The sequence below is a fragment of the Equus quagga genome, chromosome 1 (assembly GCF_021613505.1).
Source record: "Equus quagga isolate Etosha38 chromosome 1, UCLA_HA_Equagga_1.0, whole genome shotgun sequence".
In the NCBI taxonomy this organism is placed as follows: domain Eukaryota; kingdom Metazoa; phylum Chordata; class Mammalia; order Perissodactyla; family Equidae; genus Equus; species Equus quagga.
In genome coordinates, this window is record NC_060267.1 from 182635879 (window position 1) to 182653646 (window position 17768).

Here is a 17768-nt window from a genome sequence, read left to right on the forward strand (position 1 = left end):
ATGAACCTGGGAGGACAGAAACCACTGAACTAGCAGATACGTCCTAAACCTGATCATTTTCTTCCTTGGATGGAAACATGTCCAGGGAAGTGAGTGCTGTGCTTATTAATATCTAGTATTTCTCTGTTTATTTGAACAATGAGGAAAGTGCTCATTTCATTTGCTGAAATTATGATTAGGCAACTATAATGCACACAGCTTGGTTTTTTTGAGGAGAAGGGTGGGGTAGAGGGGTGAGGTGGGGCCACTCTACAAAGGTGGTTGTTGGACCTAAAGGCAAATGTACCGATGCAATGAGTTATGTATCTACATCAAAAACGGTGAGAATAGACGTTATTTGCTTGGGAAATTCCCCTGTAATTTCTAGTCCTTACTATAGTAAAATACCTTTTCTGTTAGGATTGACAATCCTTTGCCTCATCTCTATCTCTAAAACTCGGTGAGCAGAAAAATTCAAATATCTCAGACAAAATGTCACTTTTAGAATCCACTTATAAAAATGACTAAACAAGGAAATCATCTGCCTGAGAAATAGGGATTTTTCTCAAGCATTTAGTTCCCTTTTTCTAAATCAGATTCCCTGTTAGTGTGTAAACACTGGTCGCTCCATAAATGTTTGTTGTCTGTTTTGGTTGACTGAATGTATGATTAACCCAGTGCTCTATTCTGATTTGCATTTACTGGGAATGGAGCTATCTAATTACATCCTCCAACTATATGTGACCTACTGACTTGTTCATTTAATGTCTTGTTGATTTAATGTGACCCAGATGTCCTGAGCTCTCCCACTGGCTCTAGGCAAGAAGGACTCTGGTGCCCCATTGCTCACACTGGGGTGCCACCATCCCTTAGCTGCAGGAAGTATCTGTGTCTCACAGCCCCCCATTTCTTTTATGTCACCACGTAACCTCCAGGTTGTGCTATTCTGTTACATGAATATTACCATATTACTTATCAGTGTGCCAGCCTATGGTGATAATCGTTGGGCATATAAATTAACAAACCCTCTGTAGGACCTGGGTTTTTAAGTCTTGACTCCCTGAAACATTGTTTTAAAATGAACTGTTTCATATGTATTTTGGCTACACACATCATTAGGCTAAAAAATCTTATCTGTATTGTCTGCCGTTTTCTTGCTGTCCCCTTTCTGTAGGACTTCTGTAACTCTGCTGTCTCCCTTCTGGAAGACTTTGACAACATAATGGTAACACCCCTGCTGTCATTCCTTTTTCTTTCTTTCTTTCTTTCTTTTTTTTTTAAGTAAACTTTTATAGCATTACTCTTTGAACATCAAAATGAGAAGCGGGCTATTCTTCTTTAGCTGGGAATAATTGCAGTCTTCATTTCACCGTCTTCACTTGGTTTATGTCTGAGACTGTAACACAGAATCATGAATGCGTTGACCATGTTCGATTTAATGGAATTTATTTCTGAAAGTTTTCCCCTTTGATTGCCTCATGGTTTTCATCATACATGTGTATGGTATAGAAATCAGTGGACGTTCATGGCCTGGGCTGGGGAGCATAGACCAGTTCATGCAGCTTCATCCCCTTCCCAGTTTTGAACCCATCTACTCCTAAGCTCTTGCTTCTCTCTGTGATAGCTCACATCATTAGTAAAGGAACGCATGGCATGCTGACTCATTGGCCAGTGCAAGATAATGACAACTGTGATTATGAAACATCCCCTTCTCATCACATCCCACTCACTGGCTATTCCTAAATTCTCAACAGAACGCGTCATCTCTATTTTCTTTCCGGTATGGAGGAGATGTTTTTTTGAGCATAGGTCTTGTGCATGCATGTCATAAGACATCACCTCTACTGCTTTGCCTGGGCTAGCTAAGAATGCATGTTTTGCATTAAATTACTTGTAGGTTTCTGTATCAGGTAGACAACATAAACCCAAGAAGCATTAGAATAAAAAAGAGCACACATCTCAGATGTGAATGTAAGTCAACTCGTTTCACTGCCAATTTATTGGGTAACATTTTCTATATATTGGTGAAAATATCCTTAACTGCGTATTCAAGCTTTGAAAATATTTAGGTTCTTTAAATACTTGTTATATAGGCAATTTCTTTAATAGTTATTTCGGCAAAGAAAAGTTTGGAGACTTTGCTGAAAAGAATCTATTTTTCTTGACACTTCGTGTTATACAGAAAGCAGGTGAGCTTTTTATTTATTTAAAAACTTGAATTAAACTTTATCAAATTCAAAAGTATTTCAGAGATAGCTTATGTTTGCTACAGGGCATTTATTGTTCAGATGATAATGTAATTCAGATAGAAAACTATCTGCATCAATCATTGATTTTACTTTTTTTTAGAAAAATAGACAAAATATTTTGTCAGCTATTTAAAATCAAAAGGTTCTGTGATTTTGCTATTCATTCAAACTAATGGAAATGTGTATATATATCTTTGCTGTCCTTTTCACCATTCTTATTTTCCTTTAGTATTCTCCGATATTAGGAATTTAATGAATGTGTATACTCAACCAATCATTATATTCATCATTTATGGGTGTGTTAATAGAATATATTGTAAAGGTTCCTTATTGTATGAGGTTTGTTTATTTTAGAATGAATCAGTTTGTTCCAGCAGTTAATATTACTGTTAATTAATTTTCAGCCAAGTTATATTTGATGTGAAAGCTTTATAAAGGAATCAAGCGTAACTGGTCAACAGAACCTCTTATAATTATAGAATTTTCTCTGCGTCTGTTGTCTGCAATCAGAATACACCAGTATGATGTGATGGCCATAACTTCTGGTTTACACTATGTGTTTGTTTTAGCCTTGGGTGCCATTACTCAGTACCTTCCAACTGGTAGTCACAAACAAAACCCTTTTGCTAAGTGACTCATAAAACATTACCTGCTGGTTTTCATTGGGTGACTTTTATTATTTCTAAATCAGCATTTTCAGAAAGAGAGTCACTGTGGTTTTTCAGGTACAACCCGTCTTTCTGCTTGTGACCCTTACACACTATTGAAAAGTTACTAAATAGAGATTTGAAAAAATCACTACTAGTAAATTGAGTGGCTAGAAAATTCCTGATCCTGAAGGGCCGCTGATGATAATGCTGACTGTCTGCTAACTGGAGTTCTGTCTATCCAGTTCTCCTTTAGAAAGAGGTCTTCACATTTGCTCAGTTGACTGAGGGAGTGATTGCTAATGAAGATAACAAGACCCAGAAGAAAGAAAATTATATTTGAGGATGATTTATTGAAAATTTTGAACGTACTGGATGCCTTAATTTCAAATTAGCAAAAGGCCTTTGAGTCAACATGTCTTTGAGTTCAGATACTTCTCTTGTCTAATTAAAAAGAAAGCAATGAGAGAGAGAATTGTTCTTAGAAGGGCCAGGAAGGTGAGTCAGTATTGAACGGCACAGCTTTTTTTAGACGTTTTTAGAAAGTGGACATTTTAGAAAATATAATGAATCTATTTTTCTTACACAGAGGCAAGCCCGAAGCAAACTACGTAAAAACAAACTAGAGCGACCATGTGTAGGCACTGACCTCAGGTAGCCATGTGGCAACGGGTCTCTGTAATTATCAGAATATCCCAGCTAACTGTGCCTTGTTCCCTTAGCATGTGTACATTGGGTACCTCATCCATGGGAGCTAGAGCCGGGGCACCAACATGTCTTAATTTTCTCTCCCAGTGATGTGCACAAAATCAAATGGCACCTGACTAGACACAAATATTCCATCAGAAACCAGCCTCCTGAACTATCCTTTGCACCCATAAAAATAGGAAGTTAATGCTGCCTCTGTTTCAGTGAAGCAGAATAAAGCAATCAGAGGAAATTTAGCTGCTCCCCAGATATTAATGCAAGCAGAAAGAAGAAATCATTCGAATGATGGATGTAAAAATTAAATTAAAATTAAGTGTTCACAACAAAAGATGTTGCTAAAACATACGGGGCAATTGAAAAGCAGTTGGTAAACTAATTTGTGCTGAAATAGAAATCCTAATTTATCTCTGGAACTCTTGATTAACAGATAAACTAAATCTTAGATTTTCTTCACAGATATTTATTGAGCACTTGCTGTATGCCAGATACCATGCTGGGAACTGGTTAAAAATAAATAAGACTTAGAAGGTCTTCAATAAGTAACAGATAAATGGATTATTTATAGCTAAGGTGACCATATGTCCCAATTTGCCAGGCATGGTCCCACTTTGCCCCTGTTGTCCTGGCCTGTCCCAGTTGGGATGATACATTATATAGACCCTTTTGATTTAATGCAGCAAAACCATCCCCACCACCATTAAAAAACTTTTCCTAAATACCGATCTTTAGTTTCCTGACTTATTCCCACATTATGGCCTTGTTTAGCATTTGTAAAATCTTTCAAGTTGCCACAGAACTTTTCTTAGTTTTCATTCTTTACACAATGGATTGAACAGTTTCTACAAATTGAAATAACGTGTTCCTAGCATTATTCTGGGAACAGCAAAGAAAAGTGGGAGGCCATTTCCGTTTTGCGGGAGAGACGGGTATTTTTCATTGAGGCCACATGCGGTGATAAAGCTGTGGGAGAGCACTTGCTGCGTGTAGCCCAGTTGGGGTGTTTGATTTTCTCAGGAAGGTATCGCGTAGCTGAATTGTTAGCTACTGTGCTTAAGGAGTGATTTGGGTGGTGGGAGGGAACATGTGTTCACAGATAAATAGTTTACCTTTAGACAAAAAATGGTTGACTGAGAATACATGAATTTTAGAGGGTAAAAAAGTGGATTTCAAAGTTTTTTTCCTTTTCTCCTTGCTTCTTTGGAAGTTAGTGTTTTTCCTTGATTGTTAACTTTGTGCTTTTTAAATGTAGAATAGTTTTTAATTCATTTAAGCCTCCATGATCTCATCTGTCATTTGCCAGGAAAAGAGCGTTGCCCAGGAGCTCAGCTATTTACCTTATTAGTATTCTGGGTTCCCCGACATGTATGTCATAGTTTGTTGCATGAGGTTTGTCAATAAGCAAAGGAAGAGCAACGAGTTAGAAAAGATCTGATTTGTGCATCTGCATGCAGCCGTCACATACAGATCACGTCTTGTTTCCCTCCCAGCCAGAACGGCATGGAGATTGTGGACTGTTTATGGATCTTGAGATTCTAACTCACATATAAACATTCATCTTTTTCCTTTCTGTAAAAATGATGGTATATTTGTCCCCACAAAGGAGCATATCCGTGTTTGAGAAAGGCCTCATCCGATGCTGTCGGGGAGCATTGGTTCGAAGAGTGGCCCTTAAAGATCTCAATGACTTAATGACTCCTTGCCACAGTGTTGGAAGATCAGAAGCCATTCGGCTACTCTAGCGGGGACAGTCATAGGCTCCAGATGGCCACACTGCCGTGACATGGGTTCTCATCGATAGAGTGGGCTCTTTGTCTTAGACTCAAGCAAATAGAGATATAATCGCTCTTAGGTTAATCAGCTAAAGGTTGAGAGTGTCTTCATGGCACCCTGTTCTGGAAAGTTAGATTTTTGTTGAAGCTGTTGTACACAGAGCCCATCGTAGATGCTCTGACAAATTTGTGTCTGGTCCATGAATGGGTGGATAGTCACCTTAGCAGAGGCTGGAGTTCCTCACATGCCCTCAGTGATATGGGGATCAGAGAAAGGACTTCACTGTCTGATAGGTACATTTGGTTTCAGTATCTCATTAACAAGTCTTAACAGAGATTCTCCTTTTAGTTTCTTATTGGGATGAGTTTAAGAGGCTTTGTCCCCGAAGAATAGACACCAGATGAGGATTTCTGTGTTTTCATCCTTAATATCACATATGGAGACACCTGGGCATCATGGAAAGAGCACTGGGCTTTGGAGCAGACTCGCCTGAGTTCAGATACTGGCTCAGCCAGGTCTCTATGGGCGAGCTTGCTAAGCTGCATCAGCTCTTTGAGCCTGGCTTTTCCTGTCTGAAGAAAATGGCGATGACGCTTCTCCCTGCAGCATTTCTGTGAGGAAATGGGAGGAAGAACAAGAAGCCTGATCCTCAGCCTATGAGATGCCTAATAATTGTTAGTGTTCTCCCTCTTATGCTAAATGTTTATCCCTTTCTCTGTGCTAGAAATATCTACACTACTTTCAAAGCACATTAAAATGGTTTTCTCTACTATAATTTAGCACCTTGTAAAAATGAGGACATCTTTTATATAAAACAGTAGTAAAATATCCCAGTATAAGCCCCATTCTTTATAATTAGTAAGTCTCGAAAAAACCTAGAGATGATCGGAGGCAAGGCCTCTTTTTATGATTATTACTTCAAGCTTCTGTGGAAGAGCTTCTGCCACCAAAACAAAAAGCACACAGCCGCTCTGATGAATGTGTTTATCTTCTGAAGGCCAAGACATATATTAAATAAGACTAGTGAACAGATGTTAATTGGTTATATTTTATATTCTAGTTGGTTGGAATTACATTTGCTATTAACTTACTATAAATTTTTAAAATTGTATTCTAATTGATCGTTAGAGTTATAGGAGGTACCAAGTTCATCCCTTGAATACTTGGCTATTTAGACAATTTTTAGGTCACTATGAAGAAGCTTTGTTAAAAAATCATGAAATTTGTATGTGCCACTGGTAGGTACCACCTGTGCTCTTCCTTTTTGGGCAGAGGATGGTACAACCCTGTGGCTTCAGATTTCACGCTTAGAGACTCAGGCCTTCCCCTCTAGAGGCATTTGTGTCCTGGAGAGTACCAGAAAGCTGTCTCAGAGCCTCTCTGATGAGCAGACCGTTGGTTATTTGGCTTGTGTTTATATCTGTTATTGTTGGGGACACCTGTAGTCTTCTTGGGAATAAATGGTAAGTTCAACAGTCTCTTCACACATAGGAAATGGATGAGAAATCGTATTTAATGCAGGTTGGAAATCTGCAAGTTCTGTACTCACATAATAAGATTTGGCGTCATGGGTTGTTGGGGTTTTAGCCAGGGGCCAAGTCAAGCCCTTGCTGTAATGATCAAGAGTGCGCCTCCACTTTGTTTTCCAGGGCCAGCCGGGGGACCAGGCTGCTCTCTTTGCTGCACAGGCGCGGCCTTCCCCTCAGCTCCCCCAGTACCCAGGGCTGCAGCAAGCACAGGTACCATGTTTGCTTTGTAGATGCCACTGGGGGGTTTTAACGCTCTTTATTTGAAGTGAGAAACCAAGTAAGTAGGATATCAATTCCCTTGGGGGTCTAGAACTTAGTTACGTCTTCTGCTTGCAGGTTACAATAGACATTTCAAATGAGCATTACAGGTGATTGTCGAACAAGTCACTGGACTGATTAATTTAAAGAGCAGAAAACATTTTGGGAACTTCCTGAATTAAAAACATAAATAAATTCAAACCTCTCTGTTACTGATGATGGTAGATATTGAAATGCTTAACCGTCTCTGAGTGTTTTATGTTATAATGTACCATGATGTAAGTCATGAGTCAGTTTATCGTCTTCAAAGATAGCTTCCAAGAGGAGTCGTGGTGGAATAAGATGATAATTGGCCTTGGAATCAGACCTTGCACAATTCCTGACAACTTACCAGCTATGTGACATTGTGCAAGGTCCTCTGAATCTTGGTTTCCTTCTCTGTAAAATGAGGATTTAAGACAACCTATGAAACTAGCATGGCACCAGATACGCGGTAGCTGCTCAACAAATGATGGGCTTGCCTTAATATAATGCACATCTGGAGCTATTTTTTCAGACAATTCTGTTATCTCTTCCTCCATATACTTTTACTCTATCCCTCTCACAATGAGGAGCCTGGGGGTGGCCGTCCCCACTGTGTCCACCGTAAGAGGAGAGCCGAGATGGCCTCCATAGGCACTGAGCCCTGCAGTCTGTGTTCATTCCTGCTGCTGCTGGGGGTTCACTGCACGTTACTGTCTGCCAACTCAGAGCCGTTCAACGACCTTGACACGTGGTGCTTGGAGGATCTGAAGAGCTGTCACCTTCTGCTTTAATCAGCATTCTGTTCTGTAAATTGTAGATGGTGATCCAGCAGAACCTCAGGTTTTTCTTTTACGTTAAGTGTCAGGATTTAGAAAAACAGGCACTCATATGTTAACATTGAATAGAAAACTAAGTATTCAGGATATTGGTAGAGTGCTGAAATGGGCTGTGGTCGAACCAAGACTAGAGGGTGTTGAATAGTCACAAATCACACCCTTGCTCTCTGGCTAAGGTATTAATTGGGGGTTTTTTGCTAACTGGTTAGTTACTACAGGCACACTTCTCAGATTTGAGGAGGTGTTGTCACATATCAGGACATAAATCCATTATTTTAATTTACATTGAGCATGGTAGCTGTTCTGACTCATTTTGGAAATGACATTAATGATGCTTGGGATCTGTTGAACATTGATGTCATCTGTGCACTAAAGATATGGATGTTTGCCTGTTTCTTTCTATACAGAAACATGCCCTTCCTTGCCTCAAAATAAGCACCTCATCTTAAAACTAACCTCTTAACCAAATGAGGATTCATTTTTTTTAAATTGCATTTTCTGGCAAATCATTATACAACTGGTTCATTCTATAGCTTTCCAGCTAGCCTCTCTGCCTCCATAGCAGTCCTTCTCATATTTGGAGTCATAGGAGCCTTTGAGAACAGTGAATTTTAGGAGGCTTCTCCTGGGTTTGTCTTTGCCCCATTTATGTTAACAATGGGAAAGCCAGTGGTACATGGAAATGTTGACTTCACTCCTTATGTCTGCCTACAGACCATGCCCCAGGGCTACACGATGTATGGAACCCAGATGCCTTTGCAGCAGACCCCACAGCAGCAGGCTGGCACTGTGGTCCTGTCCCCGACCTATAACTCCAGAACTTATCCAGCCGCACATTCCAACCCGGCGCTCATGGAAAGACTCAGGCAGATGCAGCAGCAGCCCAGCGGCTATGTCCAGCAGCAGGCGTCGCCCTACCTGCAGCCCTTGACTGGCTCTCAGAGGTGATACATGTGGAAATAAGGATTGCAGTAACAGACACTCACGTTCTTGTCTTTGTTATGCTTCTCTAGGGCGTGACGCTTTATGTTGTTTTTATGAGCTTGTGTACTTGCATGTAACTTGCATGGTGCCATCTCACTTTTAGGAGCGTCCAGATAGAGACTGAGGGTAAGCAGTGCTCTGCCTGGTGCATTTCATTCAAGGCCCCTGTAGCTTGATTCACGTCTTCCATAGTGTGGCTGCAGTATTTTTAGATGACACCACTATGTTCTTTTTTTTGTCCTCTTTTGAAAAAGCTTTTTGGCTAAAAATATCTAAGATAAAAAAACGTTGATTCTTGTTAGCAGTGCCTTACTAGAACTATGTAGATCAGAGCCACGAAGTCTGTGGTTGCAATACTCGTTGTGCGTGGTGCCCATAAGTTTTGTTACACCTTAACTTCTGTGTTTTTCACTTCAGGGAGGGTTGGCAAAACAGGATCATGAAAGCCTTTTTGGTTCTTGCTTTAATCAGATCCCTTAGACGTGGTGGAGGACTACACTGCCCATTATAGTAACCGCCAGCCACGTGTGGTTATTTAAATTTAGACTAATTAAAGTTCAATTAGGAATTTAGTTCCTTGGTCATGCTAGTCACATTTCAAGTGTTCAGTAGCCACGTGTAGCCAGCAGGGCCAGCTTAGAAGATGTGCAACCTATGCAGGCGCACAGGCCACTGTGTGTAAGAGGGTCTCGAGCTTGATTTAATGTCCCACTGTCACCCTCTTAAAATTCTTCTTAACTTTTGACCAGGAAGCCCTGCAATTTTGTTTTGCACTGAGACCCAAAAATTATGAAGCTGGTCCTGGTGGCCAGTGGCTGTTTTATTGGACAGCACAGATGTAGAACGTTCCAGTCATCATAGAAAGTCCTATTGGACAGCGTTGATCTAGGAAAATTGTTTCATGCGAAATTTTGTGGTCTCTCAGACAGCAGCCTAACTCCACGTGTTGTCATCAGTGGCTGTGCGTCCGCTCCAAGTTATCACCATTTGGAAAGTGGGCGAGGTTGATGGTATTTGGGAAAATAAATTTGGAAAACGCTCATGATATTTATTATTTTTCTAATAAGTGGAAGCATAGCCTATTGCGTACAAACTTTAGAGCCCCACCCTCTGGATTTAAATCCTGCCGTGCCATTGCTATCTGAGCATCTTTGCGAAGTTACTTCTTTAGCTCTCTGTTTTCCCATTTTAAAGTGGGGAGAACAAAACCACTTCCCTCACAGGGCCACTACGGGGAGTAAATGAAATAACGCATTTCGGACTCTTACCACGGTGCCTGCTCCAGAGGAAATGCTCAGTTGATGTCACTTATTATTAAAAATTTTTAAACAGTAATTGGTACGTGATTGTATTTTTACCTTCAGTGGTAGGCACACTTGCTGTCCTTTTCAAGTGGTCCATCCATCCCCAGGAATCCAGATTTTCTTAACCACCAGCCTCTATTAAAGGTCTGACAGTGTGCCTGGGCCTGAAAACAAGCTGTGTTCTTCTTGGTCCAGACTGAACCATCAGTCGCTTCAGCAGAGCCCACTGGTGGGCGGAGGAATCGACGCGGTGTTGACTTCCACACACCCAAGCCTGCCCTCCGTGCCCCTGCCTCAGGACCCGATGAGACCCAGACAGCCGCAGGTCCGGCAGCAGCAGAGGCTCCTCCAGGTACGGGGCTGGGAGGTGAGGGCAATGCATGATGAGTCCTCAGCAGTCCCAGGAAATGATGGGCACTTCATTTTATTGCTAAGTTCTAAGGAGCCCTGTGTATTTGACACTAGGAGCTAGATTGGTGCAATTTAGCTCCAAGTTGGCAAAGGTCTTCCTCTGACCTAGCATCTACCAGGTCATGGGCAGGGAGTGCATCTTGCAGAGCATCCTTCCTCTTTTACAAAATTTCTTATGTTTTTTTTTTTAAATAAAATTGAGCTGTCTAGAGCTTTCATCAGATTCCTAGAGGGGTCTGAAGTCCAAAAAAGTAGGATATTTCAAAGGGATATTTCCTCTTGGCTGTGTTAGAATCCACAGAGCTATCCTTCAATTACTGGATATAAATATTTCAGTCTCCTAGATAAAGCGTTCCTCCCCTTGACACATTCTTGCTTCTAACTTCCTCGTTTAGGAAATATAGGCTATTGTGTTCACCTGTTCCGTTTATCTCCATTGCTGTCAAGCTTGTCCTGTTGTTGGATTGGAGATTGTCTGATGAGTCTGGACAGGGGACTCTAATCTTATCAGCAATCCAACTTGAGATGCACTGTCATTTTATGTGTTACTAAGAAGGAAAAAAAAAACAGTACAAAAATGGAGAGTCTAGTAGAGCTGGTTTATTCTCTTGGGTGAGGTCAATGAGAAACAAACCTGTCATGCAGAAAAGGACAGCAAAGCAACTTGCGTGTCTCAGCTTTGACGCTGGAAGAGGGAAGAAAAACTATCTTCCCTGAGAATGTGAACCAAAGCTCCAGTGGATTTGAGGTTTGATTCATTGTGATCCAAAACATTCCTGTTGGCAGTGCCCCAGGGGACGGACAGAGCTGTACAGATCCTCTGGAGCTGGGCTTCACAATTATAAGGTGCCATTACTTGTAAGATGCCATTAGTTGCATCCCAATTTTTACCTGTTAAAATGTAAAAAAGTTGTATCACAAAATTGGTAACAAACCTTAACTGGTTTGCAGGGAGTGTGGGCTCCTGATGTCCAGTCCCACTCATTGTATTGTCGATGCAAATAATCCATAACCGGCCTATAAATCAAAATTAGGTTGAGTTTATTATGAGCCAGAGTGAGGATTATAACCCGGGAAGGCCTTAGTAGGTGTTCTGGAGAAGCATGCGTTTCAGTACAGTCTTATATCTTTTTAGAACAAAGAAGATACATTAAACACACCCAGGATACGTTTTCAAAGAGGTATTCAGTTGCAAGTTAGCAGGTCAGCATGACTGTGATGCCAGGAAAGGGACGAATCCAGGCATTACCAATAGGGCGTAGCAGCGGAAGTCTTCATTTTTATCTTAAGAGAGTCCATTCCTTACTTTAATGGATAAGCAGATGTATAATGTCTGTTTGATGGGCCGTAAGTCAGGCTTTCTAGCTCAAGCCAAATCAGTTTTGAACTTGAATAGTTACCCCATATACCTCAATATGTCTCTTGTCAGTATAGACGATATCTCCAACATAGGAAAAACCCCTTGGATCATCAAAAGTAAAATGGAAATAATTATAGTGCCTATGTCTTAAATGTGTAGTGAGAATTAAATGTGAAAGTGCAAGTAAAGCCCCCATTTGGTAATAATACTGTTAATATTACCATTAATATGACTATTAATACTCAATAGTGATATTCTTAAGTCAAAATAACTTTTTTCCACATTGTGAGGATATGTTTCAAAACTTTTTAGGATTGATATTTAAAGTTTTTAGTTCCTTCTGTTTTAAAATTTTTCATTTCCAAATCACTGAGGAAAGTTATTACATTGTTTATTTACCACTTCCTGTCTTACACTGGTGTTTTTTAAGGCTGCAAGTTTTGAAAGCTTTCTCTATTAGTTAATAAGTACTTTTTATCCCAATTAACATAATGTATCCTTCTGGTAATTTTTTCATTACCAGTGAAAGAATTGGAGATAAAGAAAAGTGATTTACTTCTGCATGAGAATTACACTTATTCCTTTTTTGGTGACTGACCTCACCCATAAAGGAACAAATTAATAATTATTGCAGGGAGGAAGCATTTCCTCTACCACTCTAGATCCTTCTGGCCAGGCTATGAATTAAATTGACACGAGACAGAATAACAGGAGAAAATCAAACAAAGCTTTATAACATGTGTACACGGGAGACACTCAGGAAAACTGAGCAACTTGCCAAAATGGCAGAAGGTCTCATCTTAAATACCATCTTCAGCTTAAAGGCAGAGGAGGATGTTGGGGTGGGGGAGTCAGTTATGGGAGATCACCAGACAAGGACAGTAAACAAGAGTAAGGTGATTATGAAGATTTAAGTCCTTGCCTTCCGAATTGATTAAGAGTCTCTAGAGATAAGGTCATCCCCCCTTCTTCCTGGTACAGAGAGGGAGACACCCTTACAGACGGCGATTTCCCTTACAAATATAAATGTCTCTTAACAAAGGGTAAGTAGATTCTACTTTTCAGAGTTTCTTTCCTGGCTGCAGTTTTTAAAAGTAATTAGGGGTCCACCCGGTGGCACAGTGATTAAGTTCACACGTTCCACTGCAGTGGCCCGGGGTTCTCACCACTTTGGATCCCAGGTGCAGACCTATTCACCACTTGTCAAGCCATGCTTTGGCAGGCATCCCACATGTAAAGTAGAGGAAGACGAGCACGGATGTTAGCTCAGGGCCAGTCTTCCTCAGCAAAAAGAGGAGGATTAATGGCAGATGTTAGCTCAGGGCTAATCTTCCTCAAAAAATAAAAAAAATAAGAATAAATTAAAAAATAAAAGTAACCAGCCCAAAATAATCCTCATGCCAAAGAGACACATTTTGGGGTGGCCAATTCCAATCCCCCACATTATGAAATTAATAATTATGAAAAGTAAAACATTATGAAATTGGGTTGTTTTTCCTTGGAAGAGTTCACAGTGTGCCAAATGGGGAGTTGGGTCCACAATGCAACCACCATCATTCATGTTGGGAGTGACCCTGTCCAGCCCTGGGCTAGGATTACATACCCAGGAGCAGTGTCACTTAGTGAGAAATGCCATCCAGCAATAGCTATTTATTACCTTGCCCTAAAGAAGATAAATAAATTGGGAGATAGTATGCAAACCAAGTTGGAAAATGCAAAGAATGAAAAGTAATCTGGCACCAACACCAAGAAGAAGGTTTTGGGTGGAGGACACTTTAAAGGTCATTGAAACAAACGACCTATTAATATTTTCCTCTCTGTCCCACCTGGTGTATGTCTAGTCTGTGTTTCTTCTGTGACTTGGAAATATTTTCCAAGAGCTATGATCTGAGCCATCTATGTCACAGACACAATTTATGATTTTATTCTGGTAATTTATAGGAGAACTTCCCACATCTACATCTTCCTTTAAAAAAAAATTCTAATCTCAAGAGTTCTTCAAGAACAACTCCTCTCTCCTCTTCCTCCTCCATCTTCATTTTCATCTTCCTTTAAAAAAAAATCTAACCTTCAAGAGTTCACGCAGATGTCATAGGAAAGAGAAGATAAATACTGAGCAGCCCTTGTCTAACCTGGTGGTATAAGGTAGCATAAAATGTGGGAGAGCAAATGACATGGAAGGAGTTGAAACAGTAAGTGCGAAGGATGTAGGGCGGTGTGGACAGTGAGCACCGTGGCTACCTGTGGAGGAGAGCCTCAAGGTCGGCGGGGCTGGGAAGGCTCCCTGGAGGAGAAGATTTCAGTCTTGCCCTTGAAAGATGCACAGTGTTTGGCAAGGCAAAGGTGGAGGAGGCAGATGTATATTATTTTTGTTGCAGCAAAATAATTAGAGAAAAGGTACGTGGGGGGAGGAGATGGGCATGATATTAACCCCTGCGCTGACCTGTATAATCCTCTTCTTTCTTTCTAGATGCAGCAGCCCCAGCAGCCCCCACAGCCCCCACAGAGTCAGACCCTCAGTCTCCAGGCCATGCAGCCCCAGCAGCCCTTGGTAAGGCCTGGGGTTTTGGAATCAAACATGGGCGTTCTCTTTAAAGGCGGGTTGCAGCTTTCATGTCCCATAAGATTGTTAAAAATTGAAATAGCCTAAAGGTGCCCTAGGGGTTTTTCCCTATAACTTTATCAGAGTAGGATTGTGGTGTTGTATTCAGCCTATTTGTTTTCATAGAAACGTATAAATATTTGAGGTTCGGTAATTTCTATACCATTTTTCCTGTTCATGTTTTTTTCAGACTTTTCCATGGACTAAAATACTTATATTCAGACACCAAGTTTTTTTCTAAACAATGTTAAAATGATAATTTACTATATATATATATATATATATATATGTTTAGAAGATGATCTAACTTTACTCTGAATTTTTACTATAATCTCAAAGAAACCATGAGAGTTTTCACTGATGTAAAAAAAACACCGATTTCAGCCTGTTAGCATTTGCTACAAGAATCTTCGCGTAATTCGTAGTTGTACAGTTCCCCGCTCTGGCGTTGAACGGTCATATGCTTGGCGTCAATCGGCGTTTTCTAAGCCTGGGTAATGGACAACAGGCTTTCCTTTCGCAGGGGCCATATCCCGGCTTTATTTTTCACTTACTATAGTTTTTTTAAATTGCCTCTCTTTCTATTTACTTAAATGTGTTCTAAAAAAGGAGCATTTTATCACTACCATCAGTGGTCACATCACTTGCTCCATATTGGAAATATCTGTAAAAGTAAATGCTTGCTCCAAAGGTCACTCAGCGACATGAATTGTGGGAGTGAGTACTTACTACCCATGATGAGCTGGCCACCACACGTGTCTCAGGCTTGGGAAAAACTCCTGGTGTTGACTCTTTAAGACAGGATTTGAAAGATAGATGGTTTCACAACTTGTAGTAAGAGGCAACAGCATGGGCTATAGTATGTTTGGAGGGGTCACAGTAGAGTTCGGTGGCAAAAGACTGATGACGATGCCCAAACAGGACTGCTAATGGGACACGGGCAGCTGAACAGGCATTCTCAGGCGCACTTCACAAGCCTCTGCCTTGGCCAGTTTGATCTCCATTTTTAAGGAAATTCTCCTTTATCATGGCTCTCGTTTTTTTAGCTCTGATTTTGTTTTTGTTTTTTAATGCATCTGTGACATTTATTGCAATCCACCTTAAAAAAATCCTTTTTCAAGTGGACACAATATGTAAACATTCAGACTGCCTACTTTCTTTATGGGCAGAGGTGTTCTAGCAGGGATTGGCGGACTGACTGACGCTCGTGGAAGGGTCGCCTTTGGATGGGGTCTGCTACCTGAGCCGGCTGTCTCACCTGAGAATGAGATACAACTGTGTATTATGAAATAATTTCAAAGTAACAGAAGAGTTGCAAGAATAATGCAAAGAATTGTGATAAACTCTTCACCCAGATTCACTAAATAATATTTTGCCACATTTGCTTTATTATTCTCTCTACAGATACAATACACCCCTTTACTCCAAATACTTGTAATTTTTCAAGAACAAGGGTATTCTCTTACAAAAACCTGGTACAATTATTAAAATAAGGAAGTTGAACATTAATACAGTGCTACAATCTGTACATCTTTTGCAAGTTCTGCCAATTGCACCGGTAATGTCCTTTATTGCTGGTTTTTTTCTAGTCTAGGGTCACGCTTTGTATTTAGCCTTCCTGTCTTTTTACTCACCTTTAATCTGGAACAATTCTGTGCCTTTTGTTTGTTTGTTTTGTCTTCAGATGTTGACATTTTTGAGGTGTATAGGATAGTTATTTGTAGAATGTTACTCAGTCTGGTTTGTCTGATGTTTCCTTGTGATTAGATTCAGATTATGCACTTTTTGGCAGGAATATCACAGGGGCGATGTGTCTTTCTCAGTGTGTCACATTAGGGTATCCATTACGGGTTAATCCATTACTTTAGTCTCCTTGTTTAGGTGATGGGGTAGGTTTCTCCACTGTACAGTTATTGATCCTTTTGTAATTAATAAGCAATTCATGGGGCTAGTTTGATACAGTCTAACTGCCCTTTTACTCGTCAGATGTTCACCCATTAGTGTTAGTGTCTGTTAAAATTATCCTTGCCTAAATCCGTTTTTACTCTGGTGGTGGAAAAATGATGATTTGCTAACACTGTTGTTTTTTCTGCCCTTAACCGTTGGTCTTCTCTTTTAAGGAAGAGCTTTCCCTTCTTCCTCATTTGTCTGCCTCTCCCTAAGTTACGTTTTAAATAGGATGCCTAACATCTAACTCTCAGATTATGAAGTGTGCACCTACTGGGAAGAGGTAATCCCTCCTGTAACTTTACCCAGTATTCTGTAGTTGCATATGGCACCAATTAGATTAAGTTTGGCAACTTACAAGTTCACTTTGCACTAAGTATATTACTCTATGAGGCAGTAAAAGGCTTGCAGGATCCCTGCTCTTTTGTTTCTAGATACAGCAAAAGAATTGGTGGTATTCTGACAGGAAGCCGAGACATAAATGATAACACATCTGCAAATTATGTCATGTGGAGTGTTTGGAATATTTGATGTTGACCTGGCAAATCCTCAGCCTTTTTTTCTTTCTAGTTTAAAGCAAATCCTTCTTATGCCGTAGTGCTCACGTTAGCAGCAGAGGATTACGTAAAGAACTGGGAGAAATAACTGCAGTATAAGTATACCTTTCCAGAGACTTTATGCATCTTCATAAATGAGCACCTGACTAACTATTATACATTAACTTGAGAATTATAACTTCTTTGACTAGCCATTGCTATCAAGGAAATGGTTACATGATCCTACTTTAACAAAAAAGCAAAAATTAAATGTAGGACTGCCTCCATTCCTTCTGAGTACATCATAGTACGGTATTGCATGTTTTTAGCTGGTTTTTCACTGATTCATATATGTAAATGTCTTGCATATGAAATACGCATATGTGGCTCACAAATAAATCTATACAGACACTTAACCTATATATTTAAATTTATTTATGGTAATCTATGTATTTTTTCTATGTATTTAAAATCTATATATTTAATCACACAGATGTATAAGTGCCATCCTAAGACTGTGTGAGTTTTACTTTTCAAAAATGTTCACTTTAATTTGTGGGCACATACCCTTACAAAATAGTTAATAATTTCAACAAAAGAACTTGAATTGGATTAACATCCGCA

At 40.1% G+C, this 17768-nt stretch overlaps 1 protein-coding gene across 1 annotated transcript in view; it reads left to right on the forward strand.

Moving 5' to 3' along the window:
• MED12L (mediator complex subunit 12L) overlaps positions 1 to 14709 on the forward strand; it is a 297559-nt gene extending 282850 nt beyond the window's left edge. The window contains exons 38-41 of the mRNA XM_046642173.1: positions 7003 to 7092; positions 8715 to 8944; positions 10484 to 10640; positions 14530 to 14709. Of these exons, the coding sequence (XP_046498129.1) occupies positions 7003 to 7092; positions 8715 to 8944; positions 10484 to 10640; positions 14530 to 14709 (657 nt within the window). The remainder of the gene's footprint in view (positions 1 to 7002; positions 7093 to 8714; positions 8945 to 10483; positions 10641 to 14529) is intronic.
• Positions 14710 to 17768: the final 3059 nt, after the last annotated feature.